At 44.8% G+C, this 20,643-nt stretch overlaps 1 protein-coding gene across 6 annotated transcripts in view; it reads right to left on the minus strand.

Annotated features, from left to right (window-relative positions):
• Nucleotides 1-20,643, minus strand: part of LOC142054850 (SAM and SH3 domain-containing protein 1-like) — a 565,973-nt gene that overhangs the window by 111,026 nt on the left and 434,304 nt on the right. The window contains exon 1 of one of the 6 annotated variants that reach the window (XM_075087981.1): nucleotides 14,116-14,270. The exons of 3 other annotated variants lie outside the window; for them this stretch is intronic. In XM_075087981.1, coding sequence (XP_074944082.1) covers nucleotides 14,116-14,217 — 102 coding nt within the window. In that variant the 5' untranslated portion in view covers nucleotides 14,218-14,270. Of the gene's footprint in view, nucleotides 1-14,115; nucleotides 14,271-20,643 lie in introns of those variants that run through there. 2 more of the 6 variants (XM_075087983.1, XM_075087984.1) reach the window with 2 other exon arrangements.

The raw sequence follows: 20,643 nt of genomic DNA on the forward strand, positions 1-20,643 counted from the left end.
CCTCCTGTGCCATTTAAGAGGCTTACTTCCAAGAGACAGGCACTCTCCTGCCATCCATGTGAAGGTTTTGGAAAGGAGGAAAGGGAATCCTGGAGTATCTGCCTTCACCTGAAAATCCAGTTTTACAAAGCGTGAAAAAACACTGTTCTGTATACCAAGGCACGATAAGGTCTCTCCTCTGTTTTGGCAGTAGATGTGGAAATTAGTTATCGTGGTTGCTGTGCCCAGCAGTCCAGAGTACTGTGTGCCCCAGAGACACTGCCCTCGATTTACAGCTGCGAGCGCAGAGGGCAGCCTAGCTGTCAGCTGTGGAAAACCAGAACATTGACATTTATACTGCTTTCTCAAACTCTGCTACTCTATTTTTTTCCTGGTAGGAATTCAGCAGCTTGCAGCCTGGAGGATACACCCAACACTTCTGTGTACCCAAGAACTAACCTCGCCTTCACTCCTACCGCTTCCTGACAGGCTGTCTTTTACCAGGAAAGGAAAAAACCATAATTGAGCATGGCAGCAATCCACATTTCCCCATGTAATCGTAGCAGCAGAGGAAATGGTTTCCTGTAGCTCCTGTAAGCAAGCTGTGCCTAAGCACCCCCCTCACCAAGGCTGCCCATCCCGCCTGCCTGTGATGCCCCTACAAACCTTCACTTCTGTAGGGACTGGGTGCCCACCGCTAGCACAGACGCAAAGGAGTTCCCACTCTTTGGTGGCATTAATAAGCTAGCTTAAATAGACACCCCACATTTATACCAATAACGTAAAACCAGAAGGACTCACTCTGCCCTGAAGCAATTCAGTGAAGTCTCAGCTTTTGACTCTAGCAGAGGTATGGCACTGTTAACACACACTCTCAACCACTGCAGGTAGCATACAGATGAACTAAAAATAAAGCTGCTCATGCAAATCTTCATGGTGCTGGGCTCACGTTTTTTATCATCTTAACTAAGCATCTTGAAGTCTCTTCGGAGACCATTTTATTTAGGAGCAGTAATGCACAGTTATCAGGGGGTTTCAGTTCATTTAATTATGTTGAACACAATTACACTCCAGTGGGTCTTAAAAATGCATGAATCTATTTAAATATTATTTAGATGCATATCTTTTAACTACCACAGACTGCACAGGGCTTCATGTTTATATCAATTAGGAATATCAACCTACCAATAAGAACTCCATCTCTTGCCAGCTTATAATCCTTTCTACTCTGGGATCTCCTATTTTATTTGCTCATTTCCCTTTATCTGTGTACAATGAAGATGGGCTTCTTGCGTTTCTGTGTGCTCGTGTTGCTTCATCGTTGCCAAAGCGCTTCCTAATTAGGCTAAATAGGCCTCTTACCCAAATAAAAGAGAAATATTCCTGATTACCTACAGAGCAAATCCTACAGATTCTGGGCTTGAATATTGTGGTTGCCGTATCGCCCACGTATTTCAAGCACGTATCTCTCTGAAGGGGAGCATGCAATTTATTAGTTCCAGGAGCTCCCCAATAAGCAGGATACCATGTGCTTGTTTCAAGGAAGTGCTTAAGCCCGTGGGTGCTGTCAGTCCAGTGGCTCTGCCCACTGATAACAGGCACCAGGACATGGAATGAAACTGCATCAGAGGAAGTTCAGATTAGGCATTAGGAAAAGGTTCTTCATTTTGAGGGTGGTCGCTGGAAAAGGCTCCCCAGAGAAGTGGTCATAGCACCAAGCCTGTCAAGAGTTCAAGGAGTGTCTGGACGACGCTCTTAGTATACGGTTTAGTTTTAGGTGGTCCTGTGAGCAAGGAGTTGGACTCAATGATACTTATAGGTCCCTTCCAACTTGAGATACTCTATGATTCTAGGTTGCTTTTACTGGAGGCTGAATGCATTACTCAAGTGTTGCACATCAGAGATGCACATCAAACTGAAGCATGAAACAATTTGAAGAGCCCCACGTGGCTAAAGAAATCATAAAAACCAGAAGCTGGCAGAACCCCAATGTCAATAAAGCTCACAAAAAATTGCATGTGTCTACAAAACCCAGTAGATGGTTCTGACCAACCCAAAGCCCTGAACCACAGGTTGAAAGACAACTACCGTAGATAAAGACACTTGGACTTGGAGGGTAAGCTACATTCTCACTTGAGCAACTTTTCTATGCATAGCTACTTGAACATCAAAAGGAGAGCATCCCACTAACTAGCCATTTGTCAGGCGAGTTGTCATGCCAAAGAAAAACATCTCACCTAGTTGTAAAAATGACTGTTACATGAGAAGAAAGTCTCAGATGGAAGGAGTTTGCTCACAGACTGCTTCTGAGTTGAAAGAAGAAACTGCAGTCCCAGGGCACACCAAACCACGAACCCAGCAAGAACGGCAGGACAACCTATGTACTAGGATGCATCTGAAGTACCACAAAAACAGCAGGGAGCTCCCTGAGCAAAAGGCATAGGTTACACCACTTTTGACAGTATGCAGCATTATCAGTTTCAAATCAAAGGATATATAGTAAATAAGTTGCCTCACACATAAAGAATCAGGAATTGAAGGGAAACAAAGATTTTGCTGTATTACTCTCTCAAGCATAAATGAGAATATCATGTTTTCAGATGTGGAGATGTCTTCAAAGCTTGAGAGGTACAACCCAAAATACAGAGGCTGGTTCAGAATGAGTTAAGTGTGAAGAGGGAGTCAGGGCATCAGACTGCCTTTAGCAAAATAATAAATGGTGTTCTCAGCCTGTTTTAGCTAACCAGTCCTCTGCTACAAATTACCCATTTGAAGCATCTGCTGGCAATACCTGAATGGCATAAGTTTACATGACTCATGGGCACATCAGTGGTTACCCACCTATAGTCTGTATTTGTCTTTAAGCAAAAACAAAACAAGGTGCAACCAATGAGACACGGAGGCTTACTCTGCCCTCTGATATCCCTACTCAGCACCTGAAGTGAGCCGTGTCATTGCTGAACCAGGCTTAAATCCCCATTATTTACTTCCCACGTGCTCCCTGCCCATCCACACCATTCAGCCACCTCCTCTGGGCCTCCCCAAAGCCAGTCTGCATGCTGACCTTCCCCTGCCAAGGTCCCACTGCGTGCTCCAGTCATTTCCTGCCATTAAGGCGGCAATTCTTCCTTTCACATGATCCTCCTAAATCCCTCTTCCTAGCAGTTGCAAGTTACCCTTCTCAGCTGTGACTCTCTTCACTTTTCTACCACAGAAAAACAATTCTGGATACTGAGTCACTGCACCTCCATCCCTTGTCAGACTCTGTTTCCTCTTTATATGAGAGGTATTTTCCTAAGAGAGGCATGAGCCTGGAAGAAAGAAAACCTCATTACTTTTTTTTTATTTTATTGCTCAAACCCACACAGCAACAGATCTAAGAAAGGCAGAAGGGCCAGAGAGGAACTAACACACTTTGTTACCTCACTCCCCTCTCCTTTTCACAGCAGTTTACAAAATAACTGACTATCTGTAAGCACTTTGTGGTAGTTGTAATTAGCTTTGGCAGATGAAAAATGAAAATTTTTACAATCTTTTGTATTCTAAGTACATTGGAGACAAGGATTAAAAACCACAAGTAACTTGGCAAAGATTACTTGAAGAAAGTAACGTTCCATCAGAGAGAAAAAGCAAAGAGGTGCATGTTCACAATGTTCTTTCCTTTCAACTTTGGTAATCAGGAACTCAATCTCCACACTGACCAAACCCAGTGAGACTCGTCACGGGCAGGTCTGTAACAAGGGTATGCAGAAACATCCCTTACCATTCTCATGTATGCATGAACACACACCATATGCAGTATGAAGCAACTCTTCGTCATGCCAATATTTTGATTAAGACCTTGACCTTATGTTCTCTGTTAACTTCCTGAGTTTAGATAGCTATCATGCAAAGCTTAGGTTTTACAAATTTTATCCATCTGCATGTATATACTCACTCCCGGATGCTAAAATCTAAACAATACATTACTGGATCTAGGCTGAACAAGAAACAATATACCTCTCCGAGCCAACAGGTCCCAGTATCCCTTCAATTCAGTACACAACAGAACACACCACCACAGTGGAGAGGGATGATACAGGATTAGACTCCATTTCATGCCCCATTGCAAAACACTAAGAATAAAGGTAGCAGTAATTAACGAGAACAGAATTTTTAAGGACTGACAACCATTTTCCACTACTTGTAGCTGATGAAAAAAGAAATGAAATAGACCTTTCCCTCAAACCTCTCCAAACAATGAACAGGACACATCATCATAAAATAAAATATAATGAAGAACATGCATCTTTCAATTTTTATTTGTACAGGGCACAGCAAGCAAGTGGCAACTTCCACATACAAGCTGAAACACCGACAGAGAAACTTGGATAATTAAGAGAAGACACCGGGAATTTGCCATCTTCCTTTATAAGGAAAACATGACCTCAGAGAAACTTTAGATAAGTATGGTATGTAAAAACACAGAGAAAAATGTCCAAAGAATTTGCCATGTACGGAGATTCACAACGTGCCCCACCAGCAGGAAATCTGCCTTTTCTCAGCCCTTTTTCTGCAGTGAAACGAAAACAGACAGACCTACGGAAACGTCCTACGGGGGAAGAGAGGTTTCTACCTGTGCTCCAGCTGCACAGGGATGTCAGTGCCTGCGCACCTTCACTGCGGTACCTGGAGCTACCTCTGCTGTCAAAATTTTTCAAGGGATATAAGCAGCCTGCAAGCAGCCTGCTCTTACTTCCACAAAAATCAGTGGCAAATTGCAAGTGACCTCAGGAAAAGCAGGAAGTCAAACAGCTTCTGTGGTGGAGATCCCCCGCTGTGTTTGCTATGCTGAAAAGCCCCACATTTATATGCCAGAGATACAGCAAGAAGCAAATACCTATTCTGAGCCTAATTAGTCCTCAGCCTGACATGAAGCATCATGTAAATGCAACAAAGAACAGGTCAGAAACCAGCCAACATGGCTTAGTGCAACAGGCACTAGCATCCCTGCTCCACTGCCCATCAACTGCTCTATTTTGTGGTACCCCCAGTGCAACGGTTGACCATGAGCTTTCAATTGCTTGCTTGACTAGAAATTTCCTCGCCTTGCCAGTTTATTTTGGTTTTGAAATACAGTATCTTTATTAGTATAAAACATGACTTATTCCCACAACACGCTCTGAAGTATCGAGTTTTTGAAGCATAAACATATAGTCATGTTGAAGATGGAAACTTGAAGACAGAAACCATGGCTGACATACAATATGCAGCCTGCCCCCACCTTTTCCCATTTTACAATGGTGGTTTATGAATTCTAAGGTGGTAAAGAAGCCTAATAACAGAGTGGAAATCACAACCTGCAAGTTGTGGTGCATATTACGTATGAATACAAATACACATGCATAAAACAGGATTTTTCTTGTCATCCTCACAGAATATACATTTCAGTTTAAATGCAAAGCATTTATTATCAGCTTTCAGAGCTACTGCACTAAGCTGGCCAGCCACTGAAAGCTCCAAAACTCACAAGGATTAAAAATTATTCTGTATAACTGAAGGCTATGTTTAAGCCTGTGCAGCAATAACAATATGAGATATGCCTAACAGGGGTGGTGGAAAGAGATGAGCCTCAATTTAGCAATAGAAAACAAGTATCGTCAATTTCCACTCCATCTCTAGTATTGCACTAGAAATTTCTGATGTAAAAAACTCTTTCAGCTGAGTTGGAACACGTGGGAGACTGCAAGCACAAAATCCGAAGAGAATGATTGTTTCAGAACTGTAAGAGATACAGATAAACAGAGATGATAAACTTAGAATACAAACACCCAAACATCTCCCCAGTTGTAAGTGCGTAAAAACCACAGATTCTACAGCAATGACGTGTCAATTCTAGAGGTATTTATTATGACCATTAAGATATTATTCTGTCAAGCCAAACACCTTAAAAGCCTAAAATGCCTTTCCTGAAGCGCAGTGTAATGCTATGCAATCAGCCCTAGCACATATTTTCACCCAAACTCCAGCTGTGGATGTACACTCATTGGAAGAGCTTTTAACGGTACCACCATGGTGCAATGAGCTCTCATGTTCAGTGCTCTCAAATCCATTTTTTCCTCCATCGAGTTAGACTGGGGTTACAGTTGAGCAGCGAGCTCTGCACAGCAGGGTCAACTTTGTGCTGTCACTGAAAGAACCAGGAGGTTCCTGGTCCTTTCATCTGAACTTGTGAAGGAATGACAAAACTTGCTTTTTCCTTTCTTGTTGAAAACCTATGGGCCACACACTGCTCCAGTATAAACAAACTTTGTGCCTTAAGCTCATGAAGTTTTTATGCAAACAGTGCAGAAATCAGACCCTTCATCTTTTGTTCTTTTCTTCATCTGTTGTTCCCATCATACCCATCAGCACTGCACAAAGCATCTTCAGTTGCAAGCAAGAGGGTTAGGAACATCCCGCAATCAAGAGATTGCTCCTGTACCCTCCATTTAATATTGTAACAAGCGTGGTACTGTTTTCACTACCATCTATTGACTCTCGTCATGCTCGCTGCAAAGCTTTCAGAGTATTGCTTTTATTACTGTGCTAAATAGTTACCTGATCTCCTTTACACACACACAGAGAACACACTGAAGATGGAGAATACTGTGATATAAAATTTTAGCATGCCCTTACCAAAAAGCACCATATATCATCATAAACACCGTGAAAATAATGAAACAGAAAAGGATGTATTTATATTCCTGATAATTATATTACCATGCTTGTAAGCATCAATGTGTGTGTCTAGCCACGCACATAAGAACAACCATATTTTTTCCATCTGGAGGCCTGATCACGTAAGCTGATCTCAATAGCACATCCCTGTGTTCATTCAGGGCCACAGGGAAGTCAAATCAGCAAAATCGAAAGGGCTTGTAGCAAAGCAGACCTGCAACAGTGCTCCAACCAGATTGCACTCTGATCACAGCACAGGTAATTAGGTACCAGTTCTCCAATTTATCATATGACTTTCCATAAAAAGGCCTAAAAGTGTGATTTATGAATCACTGTTGTATTATATTCTTCAGGTTGTTAATCTAATTTTCCAGTTATACCCTGCTTAAAACTGTTTTCCAGATAGTTTATACAATCCCCACTCTCAATTTCAAGCTCTTCATAGGAAATGTGCCTCTAAAATTAGTACGTAGCTCAAAAATGCTTATCCAGGTGTCATTAAAACTTAAACCATTAAGTATTTTATTATACTAATCTTAGTTCAAAGAAAAATAGTACATTATAAATTTGTGCTTCAGAACATGGCAGTAGACAAGAAAGGTCTGCTATTACTGTAAGCCAGGGAAAATGTTCAAAATACAGCCGGCGTACCCACACCTGACCCACAACACAGCTACTGCACTGTGGTGGGGGCACCTCCTTTTATTTTTAGAGTCGTGATTTTCCATAGTGGAAATCTGTGTTGTGAACCCCTAGGTTTGAATGTGTTTCAGGGAACTGTGATGCAATTTCTTCCTGCCAATGGGACAATTAAGTCAGTTTGCAACAGTGGGAAATAAAAGCCCTCCAGATCTTTCTATCTAATCACAAAACACGTGCCTACCTACTTCTTTAACAGAGAATACGCTTTTATAGTACAAACTTAATTTTTAGAAACTTGCACATCTTAAACCCAGTTCCTTCTTTTTCTTAACTTCCTCATGAAAACTCTGGAATCCAAATTCTTGCAAAGCCACCTCAGCATTTCTGCAGCCACAGCCACCACCTTCCTCCCCCCTCTCACTGCCAATAATGGCAACAGGCAAAGCAGCAGGTTCATTAGTCACCGTCACACAATCGCGAAGAGGAAAATTATTAGCAGCACTTTATGTTAAAACAGGTATTGTGACAAATCACTTTGCTGGGTCATTACAAAGTAATTCTTATTCATCCTGTGTTACTGAACCTCCTAAAGTCCAAGTGCAATGTGCACTCGACAACTGTTAATACCATGAGAACGGGGTAAATGGAAAAGGAGGAAGCCTGTGCTGCCACAAGAAGGAAAAGCTACAACCAGAGACTCCAAATAATGGAGGGAGACCCCGGAAGGCACAGGCAACAGGGCTGGGCACACTGGCACCCTCTCCTCCACCGGACCACCTCCAGAGGAAGAAAAGTCCCGAAGGAGCCAAGCCCAGGGCCAAAGGTGGAGCAGTTCAACCGGGGTCTGGAAAGAGAGGGAAGTCCTTTCTCCCCCCCAACTCAAACTCCCTTGCCCCAGGCACTGCCTGTTTCATCCGTCCCTTGGACCTGCACCACATCCAGCAGCGACCCTGCTCTGCTGCACCCCGGTCCCTCTGCTTAGCTCATGTGGCTTCACCTCTCCGCTCCTCTGTCTGCACAGCATCTCCTGCAATCAGTGCTAATTTATATTGATTTCTAGACAGCATCAGAGTAAGTTAGATTAATCATTATCTAGTTCTGTAAAATGCCATTTGCTCTGAAATACACTAAAAATAAGAGTTTTTCACCTGACTGTAGAAAATAGTAACCAGCATATATGGCATAATACACTGCATTCCCCAGAAAAAAAAACCTCCTTTAAATATTCATTGTCCCACACGTGCAACACTTTTTCATTTTCCACACCAGTTTTCACATTTTCTTTCTGTTTAGAGACTGCCATTTTTTTCACATCCACAAAAGGAAGGAGGCATCATTACAGGCAAATTCTGGCAATCTGGTATTCCACTGCTCTTAAAAGACAGAGAGAGCTTGGTTGATTGACTTTCAAAATGTGAGAAAATATGCAGAAAAAGAGTGTTTCCAAATATGGATAATGGAGCCAGTATTCACAACAAAACAGCAACACACTGGAGAATAAACTTTTATCACCAAGATTCATTTTTACCTTAAATTTATAGTTATTCTCAAATAAACAGCAATTCATAGCAGACAAAGAACAGGTATATTAAGATCTTCCCTACTTTTTCCTCTGCAACTCAAAGGCCAGGGAAACACAGAGTTTGCTTTCAAGAAAGAATGAAGAGGGGACCAGAACCAAAACCTTTTATCATTCCTGACTGCACAGGGTCTTGTGGGGACTGAACTGTCTGATGGAGACATCTGTTTTATGTGGACTGACGTGCAAGAACAAGCCTAGACCAAAGGTTATCTCTATGAGCTGTCTTTCTTCATGGAGGGATTAGCGTTGCTAGGTGTAACATTGCATGGAGATGAAAGGGAAAGGAGATGCAACAGGTTAAGTTTAAAATACTAAACTGAATCCAACACCTAAACTGACAGTCACTCTCTGTTTTGATTTCGTTATTTGAAAGCAAAACAAACTCCACAATACCTGCTAGTTTGAAAAGCGGAGGCCAAGCCTTCTGGTTTTATCTTCACTGTTACAACTGGGATATGCTTTAAAAATGGACTCCAAAGTGGAAGTCTGAACAAAATTGTTTTGAATCTGAATGTCCCAGAGTGCTTTTTGACCTAATTACACAGTGGCGCAGCCATTTTTCCGACATGTCAATAAAAATCAGGAAAAAAGGAATATATTGCATTCTCAGAAGCATGTTCTGCCTGGAGCAGCTACTTGGTTGCATGCACCTTTCCACACAGCTGCTCTGAGCGCCGATGGCTTCAGCTGGAGTGGCCTCTTGGTGCCAAGCAGACATCAGAGAAACAGAGTCATCCGAACAAATGAGACACCAGGAGAGCAATGGAGTAGAGAGATTTCCACAGAAGGTCACAGCAAACTTATGATGGTTTAAGGAAAAGCAATCCTGGGAGAAATCTGCAGCTTGTGTGAGCTGCCACTACTCCTCCTGGCAGTCCTCAGACTGCTTTTATCCGTCAGGGATCTACTTCCCGATCTCTCCAGATATCCAGACTCCCTGGCTTAATATCAAATTCCTTTCCCCAAAGTATGTTAGCCAGTATGTAATTACATGTTATCACAGTAGTATTATCAGCTGGTGTCTTTCTCTCTTTGGTTTGTTTCTTTATTACTTTGATAAGAAATTCAAATAGTCACTGAAACACAGACAGCAAGATAGATTATATATGTAAATATTAGGGCTCCCAGTATAAACCCAAGTGCATTTTATTGTCCTCAAAATACTCTGTTCTCTTTAGCTAACAGCAGATGGTGGGAAAGCATTATGTTTTTTCTTTGTGTAACTGCAAAATATTATCAAAAAGTAAAGCATTTTTTTTTCAGCTCTTGTAACTGATTCAATAGTTTGAAACAAGAAACTAACTGTCACTTTGAGGAAAAAAATAGCTTGAGAGACTTCTGATTTCATTGCATCTCTTGTAAGTTCCTCCATATCTTTTGCATCTTGGCCATTGAAGACAAAAGCTCCTCAAGCAAATGGACGTTTTCTTCGCTGAAATCCCTGCTCTGTCAAAACTGATCAGAGTTTTGCCAATGATTTCATTAATGTCAGGATTTGACCCAGACACCTGTTCTAGCTCTGCTATGCAAGAGTGAAGAACATCCTATAAACAAGACAGACACTGGAGTGTCTCTCCTGTACATGTTTTGAAAGCTCATTTTTAAAAGAATGAGGTTTATGATTTTCACTTCACATTACAATTTGTTTTCAGATCTGATCACATACAAACCTTCAGACTCTTAGCAACAAAGAGTGTGCTATCGCCATATCAATACGTGCTTCTATGCCAAAAATATCCCTTTTCACGGTGTTGAGTTTTGGGGATGCAGAGAATTTCCACATTGCTACTCATCATCCACCTACTGCAATCTCTCTCCATCCACCTTTGCTTTGAGACACTGCAAATTATCATTAACCAGTACATTCCAAGATGTGCTTGCTACAGACTAAGCAAAAGCTTTTAAGTGTAATTATGTTATCTAATGAGCTCCATTAACAGCACAAATAGCTTTGAGGTGCTTTTACCACAGCTGCACCTATGGAATATTTCATTAGAATAAGTGCAAAAGGGAAAAGTCACATTTATTTCATCAAAATCCCAGTACAGCCGCAAGTACACTCAATATTTGTCAAGTATAGAGAGAGTTATTATGTGACTTCAAAGTCCGTAAAATATGCTGCTTACAAGCAGCACTTGAAAAGTATTTGCTTCCCCTCCGGATCTGGGATCTGCCACCGCAGGTTCCTGCTAATGAAGTCCTATTTTAAGGAACCTAAATAAATGTACACAAACAATGAAATATATTTATCCACTGAGTGAAAGGGGCTCAATTTGTATTTTAAGTAACTGCGGTACCAAACACCATCTGGGCTGACTTCTATGGCCTCTCCTCCTAAACCTGCACCTAGAGGAGACACCGCCACGGCCACCACCATGGCCCACAAGGCTTCCAGCAGGGCCAGGGAGGGGAAGGCAACACCTTCCAGTCCTCCTCCTCCCCACTGCTGCAGCTCCTCAGTATGAGAGGGACAGAATCAGGCATTTCATCATTTTTATGAAGAACACCTTTTTCACCGTAAGGACAGCGAAGCAGTGGAACAGGCTGCACAGAGAGATGGTGCAGTTTCTGTCCCTGGAGGTTTTCAAGACCTGACTAGATAAAGCCCCAAGCAACCTCACCTGGCCTCAGAGCTCTCCATGCTTCAGCTCGAGGTCAGGTTAGATGCCACCTAACACCCTTTCTAGCCTGCATCATCCTACAATCATTGCTTAAGAATGGAATTTCTCTCATTTGATCAACAAACTTTTGATGATCGCTTTCTGCATTTCATTCTAGGTTTCCCCTCCCAAAATCGTGGCTCTTCTCTCCTGCCTCTTCCCCTCTGCTAGTGCATCAATAGCTTTCAAGCTGCTGCAGGGCCAACTTATCACTGCACAAACTTCATAGAGCCATTCCCAGTGAATCACTCCAGTGCCTACCTCTGTGCTCCCTAAACATTTTGGATCATGAATTACTGTGAATCCCAAGAATTTAAGACCCACAGTGTCACTTAACTGACAACACAAAAGAAGTAAGCCAGCTATGCAGGCCACTGTTGTGGCCTCATGGACCACGACCAACCATCTACAGACTTCCATTTGGAAGCCACAAATCTAGTTTACTGTTTTTGCCTTTTACCGCACAGGTTTGAAAGGCACAAAGCTCTACATACTGCAAAGATGAGCAGTGAAAAAGTGACTGGAGCTACCTCTTCCTTGCCTTCAGACAAGTACAGAGCACTAAATAAGTCTACACTCAGTTCATATTAAGACATATTTTGCAGCCGCAAAGACTAGAAACTCTTTAAAAACCTAAATCTGAAGAAAGCTGACAGCTTGCAGCAAGAAGAGCTTCTGTGAGATAAGTTATTATTTGAGATCCAGCACAAAGCTATCTTTTCATATTTGTAATTGTGTTGCAAAACAAATCACTGCAGTAAAAAAAGATAATAGTGCTGGGTGATGTTTCCAACCAATATAAACCAGCAACCTTATAGTTACGATTCCTTCCTGTAAAGCAGACCAACGCTAAGACAAATGACTTTACCTTAGTTTTATTAGAAAACAAATAACAATAATTAAATAGCTCTGTTTTCCCAGGAAGGAAACTAGCTTGTGCAGCCAGAAGAAACCTATTCAACTTATTAGTTGTGTGAGAATCAGATCTTTTTCTGCACTGAGCTCCAGCATGCTAGGCTGTTGGTTTGGCCTCCTCAAACACTCCTTTCCCAGGCATCCAATAGCACTTTGCTCTTACTAAATGCAGTACTGAAACCTGCCAGAAAAAGAGAGAAAGAGACTGTTCATAAAGTACCAACAGTGTGCTCCCTACAAACTGGCAGAACTGACTCTGCTTGCATTCTTAGATTAAAATCATTAACAGTGAAAGAGTGTATGCAGCCGGGTACTGTTAAACTGAATGCCATGTCATTGGAGAATTTCTATGAAGAAAAGCAATACAGCAGGTTTTTTAATCTTACTTTGAATATTCACAATAAAGTCCATGAGGGGAAAAAAAAAAAAAGAAGCATAAAATGCGAATCAAATTCTCCGTTCAATTCTGTAATACTTCTGAATTCAATTCTACAAGTCTACGATTCTTCATGTTCTACTGCACTTCTCCAAAAGACATTTCTCATAATATTCTTTACTGTCTGTTGGTTTATTATTAACAACAAAAATTAATACACATCAAGCCTATTCATTTGCTTTTAAAATGAATAAACAGGCACTCCGCTGTTGATTACCACATTCCTGTATCACTGGAAAACTGCCAGCTCCAGTAGGTATATAACATTAGTGTTTGTTTTTTTGCTGAGTGGCAGTCCTCTGTGGTAATTATCATCTTGCACGTAAAGTAAATATTATTCTCTCTCTGCCAGTAGAGGTAAAGAATCGACTCTTCCTGTATTTTTACTCTTCGCCACCCAGTCCGTCCTGTCGGTACGCTACGTGCCCACGAAATACAATTCCCCGAGCCCTCGTTACCGGGGCCATCGCTTTTGTTTGTAACCGGGGAACGACGAGGATTACTCCCTCCTCAGATGATCACCGGCGCAGAAACTCCACGGGCTCCAACCGAGCAACTCCTTTCCGAAAAAAAAACCAACCAACCAACCAACCTATGGGGATTAAGAGCTCCAAGACCGGCACCCGTGAGCGCCACGGGGCGCCGGGCAGCGCTGCTGGACGGGGCCCACGGGGCCCACGGGCGGGCGGCGCCCCCCACGCGCCACGCTTCCCCCGCGCCGGGCCACGTGCGTGGAATGTAAAAACGGCGACAGACCAGCCTTTCGCCCAAACTTAACCGAATCCGCCAGCGTGTCGGAGCGACAGGAAACAATGCGCCCATTGACCAGCCTAAACAAGCGCTTCTGCGTGTGTAAACAGATGCCGGCTCTGGCCGGCTCCGGTAAACAGCCCCATCCCAGCCCCGCTGCAGCTCCCCGGCGGCGCCCGGCGCCGTGCCTGCCCCGCTCCCCCGGTGACAGCGGAGGAAATGTTACTCCGGAGCGGCGACTGAGGCGGTGGCTGGTACAACCCTTGCGTTTGCCCACGGAGGAAGTTTCTTCTGGGATGTACGAGCCGCCGCGGCGGGGACACGCTCCCACCCGGGCGAGCTCCGCGGCAGGTGCCGGGGAGACCCGGCGCCCCGCAGCCCACGGCGGGCCCCCACCGCCCCGAGCCCGAGGCCGCCCCGGGCCGCCAGCCCCCCGGCCCGGCCGCACTTACCAAGATGCCCATCACGTCGGCCCAGAGCTGGGCAAACGCCTCCGACGTGCCGCTCTCCGCCGGGGCGGCGGCGGCGGGGCCGCCCGCCCGCTCCCCCTCCATGCCCTGCCCCGGCCCGGCCCGGCCCGGCCGCCGGATCAGCGCCGGCTCCCCCCCGCCGCCGCCGCCGGCCCGCCCCGCCCCGCCCCGCCCCGCCCGCGGCCCGCCCCGGGACACGGCCGGACGTCCCTGCCCCTGCCCCTCAGACTGCGGCCGCGGGGACGGGACGGCCGGCGGCGGCGCCCACCCGGCGGCAAAGCCCCTCCTCTGCCGCTGGCGCCGGCCCCGACCCCCCGCGCCCTCAACCGCGGGCTCGCCCGGCGCACGTGGCCGCCCCGGGGCGGCAACAAAGAGGCACCCCAGCGTCCGCCCCAAAACCCAGGGGCTGGGGCCGGGGCTGGGCCCGGGCCGGCGGGGGACGCGTGGCCACCGGGGGTGGAGGGGACGCTTGTTGCTGACCGGGCTCCCCCCGCCCCGTGCCGGCGCCTCACCCCGGCGCCGGGAGCTCCGGCGGCGAAGCGAACAGTTTTCTGATACACCGCGGGAAGATGAGCCAGCCGCCCTCGTACCGCAAGGGAAGAGGCGACCAGTTAATTCGGAGTTTTAGTTCAAGTACCGGGACCGCGTCATTCTCCTGAGGAGAGGAGAGCTCCGTCACCAATTGCAGCGTAAAAAGGGGCAAAGCTCTCCTTGGGGAAGCACTGTGGAAATGCTGCCTCTATCCATGACTCCTGCTTCCTGTTACTTCCTCTCTCCCCCCCCCATATTTTAACACAATTAAATAATCCCCAATTACAGACAGCAGTAGGAATGCTCCTGCATCCTTCCTAGGAAAACAGCCGAGTGCCCGCGCACACAGACTACAGCACACGTGCTGGGGAGGTGTATTCAATAACAGTGGCCAAACCCCACTGCACATGGGGTGGAAGGAGCAGGAGAGGTGAGCAGGAGAGGTCAGCAGGAGCCCAGGGGATGTGGTGCTTCTCCTGGCCTGCCCACCACCTCACACCTGGCTTCTGCTGAGACTAGCAGCAAGCAAATCCTTTACTTAGTCTTACTGCTCATTCCTAAGCTTTGAAATGCTCAGATGTGTCTTGAAAAGCTACTGTTTCAAGCTGCTGTTTATTGGAAGCACCTGCCTGCACAGGGCAGGAGGAAAGGTGATGTATTTAATGGACGTGCAGCTGTCAGGCACTGGCCAAGCATTTTAAGAGCTCGCATCTTTGAGTGGTTAGTTTCTCCAGCATGCCACCAGCCCCACTGGCTGCTAGGCTGGCTACATGCCCTGCACCACCCAAACACAACCCAGGGCCTGGCCTCGCACTTGGGCTCCCCCTCAGACCCAGGGTCTCCCAGCACCAGCCTCCCCCAGCCTCGTGGTCGGCCCCGCAGCTGACAGGGCTCACACCCATTGCGTGGCACTGGCGGCCTGGTAGGACTGGAGCAACAAATGACACCATTTGCCAGGGCTAAAAATAGTTTTTGGAGAATGCATAAAGCAGAAGCGGGGTGACTGTGCGCTCCTCATCTTCTCTCCATCTTCCCAGCGATGCTCTTTTCCTGTCCTCAAAGCTAAGGTGGCTTGTTTAACTTTGTAGGCTAGCACCAGGGAGAAAAGCTGATCAAAACGCTTCCTTTCTCAGCAACTGGTACGCAAAGAACAGACCAAAAATTTTCAAAGCACTGTGTTGTTACAGCTGTTGCTGTAGTGGTGAATGGCACACACAGAACAAACAAAAGGGGGGGGGGGGGGGTGTCACAGGTAGAGAATGTGCTGGAAGTGGTAAAGAAACCCCTGATGATGTAGAAATATGCACATTTATCTTGACCCTTCTTTAGGGTGCACATGTAGGATACACAGTACGTAATTCATTATGTTATTGACTAGTAATGAGAAACAATGAAAGGCCCAAACCAGGTATAAAATCTCTACTAACTGACCTTTAAATTGTATATGACTATAATCCTAGGAAATATGAGGATAAAGGTGTGCCAGTGCAGTCTCTCTGTACTCTGAGATGGCTTGCATAATTCAAAACTGGTTTAATTAGTCAGGAGTAATTTACTTAGTGACCCTCTGAAATCCATGTTGAACCACTTACAGTCGTGGTGCCAACCTACTTTCAAAATATCTGAACAAGGCACACTGTTGATCTCAGGATTTAGGTACGCTGGGCTCCTCTTGTAGATGTTGTTTTATGCACATTGGCTTTTTTATATTTTGGAGGTTTACTTAAAAACATAAAAACAAACCAAACAACTTTGCAGCACGAAGTCTAAAAAAAACGCTCATTGTTCTGACTCAGGCATTGATAGATTAAGATCAAATAGGTGCAAGGGGCAGCATTTCCAGTTGCCTGCCCCTCCCTGCTGATGGAGGTCATTGCTCCTGCACTCCTACTTACAGAAGCAGGTCCTGAATATCCATGCTTTCAGCCTTGCAGTACAGGTAACAGAAACTAAATTATATATTGTGGTGATCCAAGAGCTGCTTCCTGAGCCATGATGTCATCCCTTTTGTGGAGGCAGCAACTTTCATCAGAGGAGCATGATGCATGGCTGCAGCAGCCTTCCCCTCAGCCAGTTGACTTTAATTACTCTGAGATGCAGAGCCCTTGATTTTAAAAAACGGAGACAGGAAAAAAGATCTTGCAAAAATCACTTGACTCCAGGAGCAGTTGCTTTAAGAAACAAATTGACTTTGGAGAGTCGCAGCAAATCCATGGCAGTTTGCAGTAGCTACCATCTTCCATGGTCTTGCAGTTACAGTACCTATTCATCTCCAGACATCTGCCAGGTGCCATTTTTCCAATACATTCAATGACCATGACATGCTAAAATATTCCCTGCTCTCCTTCACTCAGGTAGACCACCTCCTTCTAGATATCACAGGGTTCCTCTATTTTAGTGATGCCAACGTCCTGCAGTAATAAATCCCAGAGGCATTTTACAAAAAACCAGCTGCAACAACAGCATTAGAGTTTTAGAACAAGCAGAAACTCAGATCTTACAAGGGTTTTGAAGCCCAGCTATGACTGCAGTGTTTGGTTTGTGTTACGACTGCTACTACAGGATTACAAATTCACTGAAATTTAGCATGTTACAATACAGGTTTTGTTTGCATTTTCATCTGTAGCTGTCTAGACAATAACTCAAGCATCCACAAGACCGTGTTCTAGAAGGACGTTGTACTGGACCTCTGTACGCTACTGGGAAGAAATAAATCTGGTCAATCTTCTGAGATTTTTTGTGACATCTCACAGGAGCTCTGACCAGGTGCTTCACATTTGGAAATCTTGGAAAATAGCCACTGTGCACCTAAAGGGCAGCGATCCTGATGGGATTCCCCAGCATGACGAGCTTGCAGTGCACGGGCTCGTGGTTGCTCTCTCATACACTCCAGCGCACTCTGGATGGAAAGTCCCTACACAGAGCAGCTACGAAGCTCCCTGCGGTTGTTCTCCTGCAAATCTCTACGCAGGAGATGGAAACGAACCTGGTTTCACTCAGTTATGGCAGACACACTGTGCATGTGAGTGTATCCTCCTATCACACCATCAGCTACATGTGGGCGTGCAGTTAATAAGTTTCCCACATCCACACACCAGGCAGGATTAACCAACTTGGAGAGCACTCTTCTGTATTATGGAGAGATGGACTTTCTTCTAGAGGGCTGCTTGGAGCAGGATCCTAGCTCCAGGTTAAAGTGGCCGTAAAGAAGCTCATCTTTCTCCTTTCTTCACTGAGGGTTTAGGGAGAATGCCTTCACCAGGCCAAACTCTTTCTCTGTGAATACTTCTTCACAAGCACAAACCTCTGACTCATTTGGGACATCTTTCTGTCCCAAAGTAGTGTGTATCGTCTCATCACAGTGTCACAGAGAAGTGACACAATGGTTTCAACAACGCATTTAACAGTCAAAAACTGAAATATGCATCAAAATACACTGGAAAAGCTGACGTGCACCATCAGAATGAGATTATCGCAATTGCTGGCAACCACGTAAAAGGCATCTAATCCAAGAAATCTGTACCACAAACAACCCCAAGCACTTTGATATCAGTTTTGAATATAGGCAAGAGGCTAGGAGACATCAGGTTGCCTCAGAAAGTGGATTGTGCCCCACAGTGTAATGACACCAAACTTCATGGGATCCTGATAGATCACCTGAGGGAAATGGCTTCCTGCTCAGAGGCCTGGTAATTAACTCAGGGTGCGTGAACAAAACACATGAGGTTTCTCAACATCACTAACAACACCCTGCCCAGTATATCAAGTCTAAATTGGAACATCAAAGCTTCAGAGAAATAAATAAGCAAGCCATTGTATGCACAGAGCATAGGTGCAGGGGAAGAGAGAAAAAAAATTCCAGCTAGTCCCTACAGGTGACCCACAAAAGCCCTAAAACTCTTACGACAAGCAAATTACAATGCAACACACTGTTAGCAGTGATTGTATCTCCTTTCAGCTCTCTCCCTCTTTCCTCTTGGTAGAGGCCATCAGATTGAAACATTCAGAGTTTCACATCACAGCCTTTGATCAGACCTGCAACCCTTACCGGTTGCAGGCTTTGTCCCACCAACTTATCATGATCTATCTTGGAACAATTTTATCTCATTGTTCTCTCTACGTTTTTTTTAAAGTCCTTCTAAAACATAATTTATTTTAATTCTCACCTGTTACTTCATTTTTAAAGTATTTTCCTTAAGAATTATTTAAGTATGATTATTATTGCTGGTAGCAGGATCCCTCAGAGTGGGGTTCTCTGCATCACCTGTATCAGCCAAAGGAGCCGGCAGCTGCTCTCCAGCAGAAAGCAGACATGCCAGCGGCCACTCCAGAAAGCCTCTTCTGTGAGGCAGGACAGGGACCCACGCACTCAACCCATCAGCATTTCTGCCAAAAAGGCTGTCGCTCTGTCTCGCTCTTGGTATGTACAGGCATAAATTATAAGAGAGCACTAGATCCAGCATGTGCATTTGTACATCAGACTGCTGCATATTCATGAAATGATCAAGTTTCAGCATCCTCTAACAGTTAGATGACTGGAGAAAATATTCCTGATTTTAAAAGCGGTGCAGACAGTACTTAGCCAGTGGCTTTAAAATAGACAGTATTTAGACCGTATACTCTTTTCTGTAGAGTCAGAAATCATTATTTATTCTTTTAGAGGCTTAGCTGTCAGTTCCCAGTCTTATTGCCAGCCTTGTGACTACAGACTATCACATCACAGTGAAGGCAGTACACTAATATGCCCAACATGAACCAGATGGAGTTAAGTCTGTTTAATTCTATCAGCAGAAAGCAGTTAAGAACAATGAATTGCTTTATTCTGATAGAAGTCTGAACTCTCCACATTACACCCGATCCACCATTCCCCCAGATATCACTACCCTACTAGATTAAAAAATAAGAAGGAGGGAGAGACACATGCCCAGGAAAATAATTCCAGTAGTCTTAACGCTTTGGGCTAGCACCACACTCGGTAGACGTACAAATACTGCTAAGCTTGGCAGGCTTCAGTTAAAACACAGTGGCTGTGACTTTGCATGATAAATGATATAAGGAAAAGAAATCTAAACACAGCACACAGCGAGTATCGCAGCCCTTCTGGAAGGATACCTTTTGACTCATAAGGAGAAAGGAAAGGTTTGTATCCTCCTTTCCTGCCTGCAGATGTGCTCCACAAAGGCCTCTCATATCCTGCCCAGTTCCCTTCCCCACTGTGGAGCACAGCACCACATATCTTAACTGGGAGGCAGCAGCACTAGCTCAGCCAGAGGAGGGGCTCTGGGAGCTGGAGTGTGACCTGCGAGGAGCACACATCCCCAGGGACAGCACACCCGTGATCCTGCTTAGGTGCACAGTCTGCAGCTCCAAAACCACCTACAGATCAGGACTCTGTTTGCCTCCCATGATGTCAGGCACTGTCTAAAGAGCTTCCAAAATATTCTAAGACTTTTGCCTCTTCACGTTATTTACTTCTGCCTTCTCCACCCAAACTCAGCATCCCCCCTTCTCTAGCTGCACAACAAAGCCAGCTTTGAAGCTTTGTTATTTCCTGTCAACATTCAAATAGTTAGCATTGATTTTCTGTTAGTTTTCTGCAGCACTTTTTACAAAATGTTTTATAAACCTTAATTAATTTTTCAGACAGGACTTCAGCGTCCTTTGGGATGTCTGGGGGTAGTCTTTACACTGTTGGTCACAGGAGCTTGCTCAACTCCTTAGATTCTTTTCATAAGCATCTGCTAGGAAGGATTCATACAAATCTTTTTTGTAAGAGACTTACAAAATCCACAGAGACAGAACTATTTAGTTCAGTGTCCTCTGGCTGCTCTTATCCCAAATAATTTTAGAACTGGGGAAGTAAAAAAAGGAGAAAAGCATGCCTCAGAACTGGGAATAGGACTTCAGCCTCTCCTTTTTCCAAATGCGGTTTCCTTTGATTCCTTTGTTGAAGCTCTTAGTAAATTACTAACGAAAAGG

The sequence above is a fragment of the Phalacrocorax aristotelis genome, chromosome 3 (genome assembly GCF_949628215.1).
Source record: "Phalacrocorax aristotelis chromosome 3, bGulAri2.1, whole genome shotgun sequence".
NCBI lineage: Eukaryota > Metazoa > Chordata > Aves > Suliformes > Phalacrocoracidae > Phalacrocorax > Phalacrocorax aristotelis.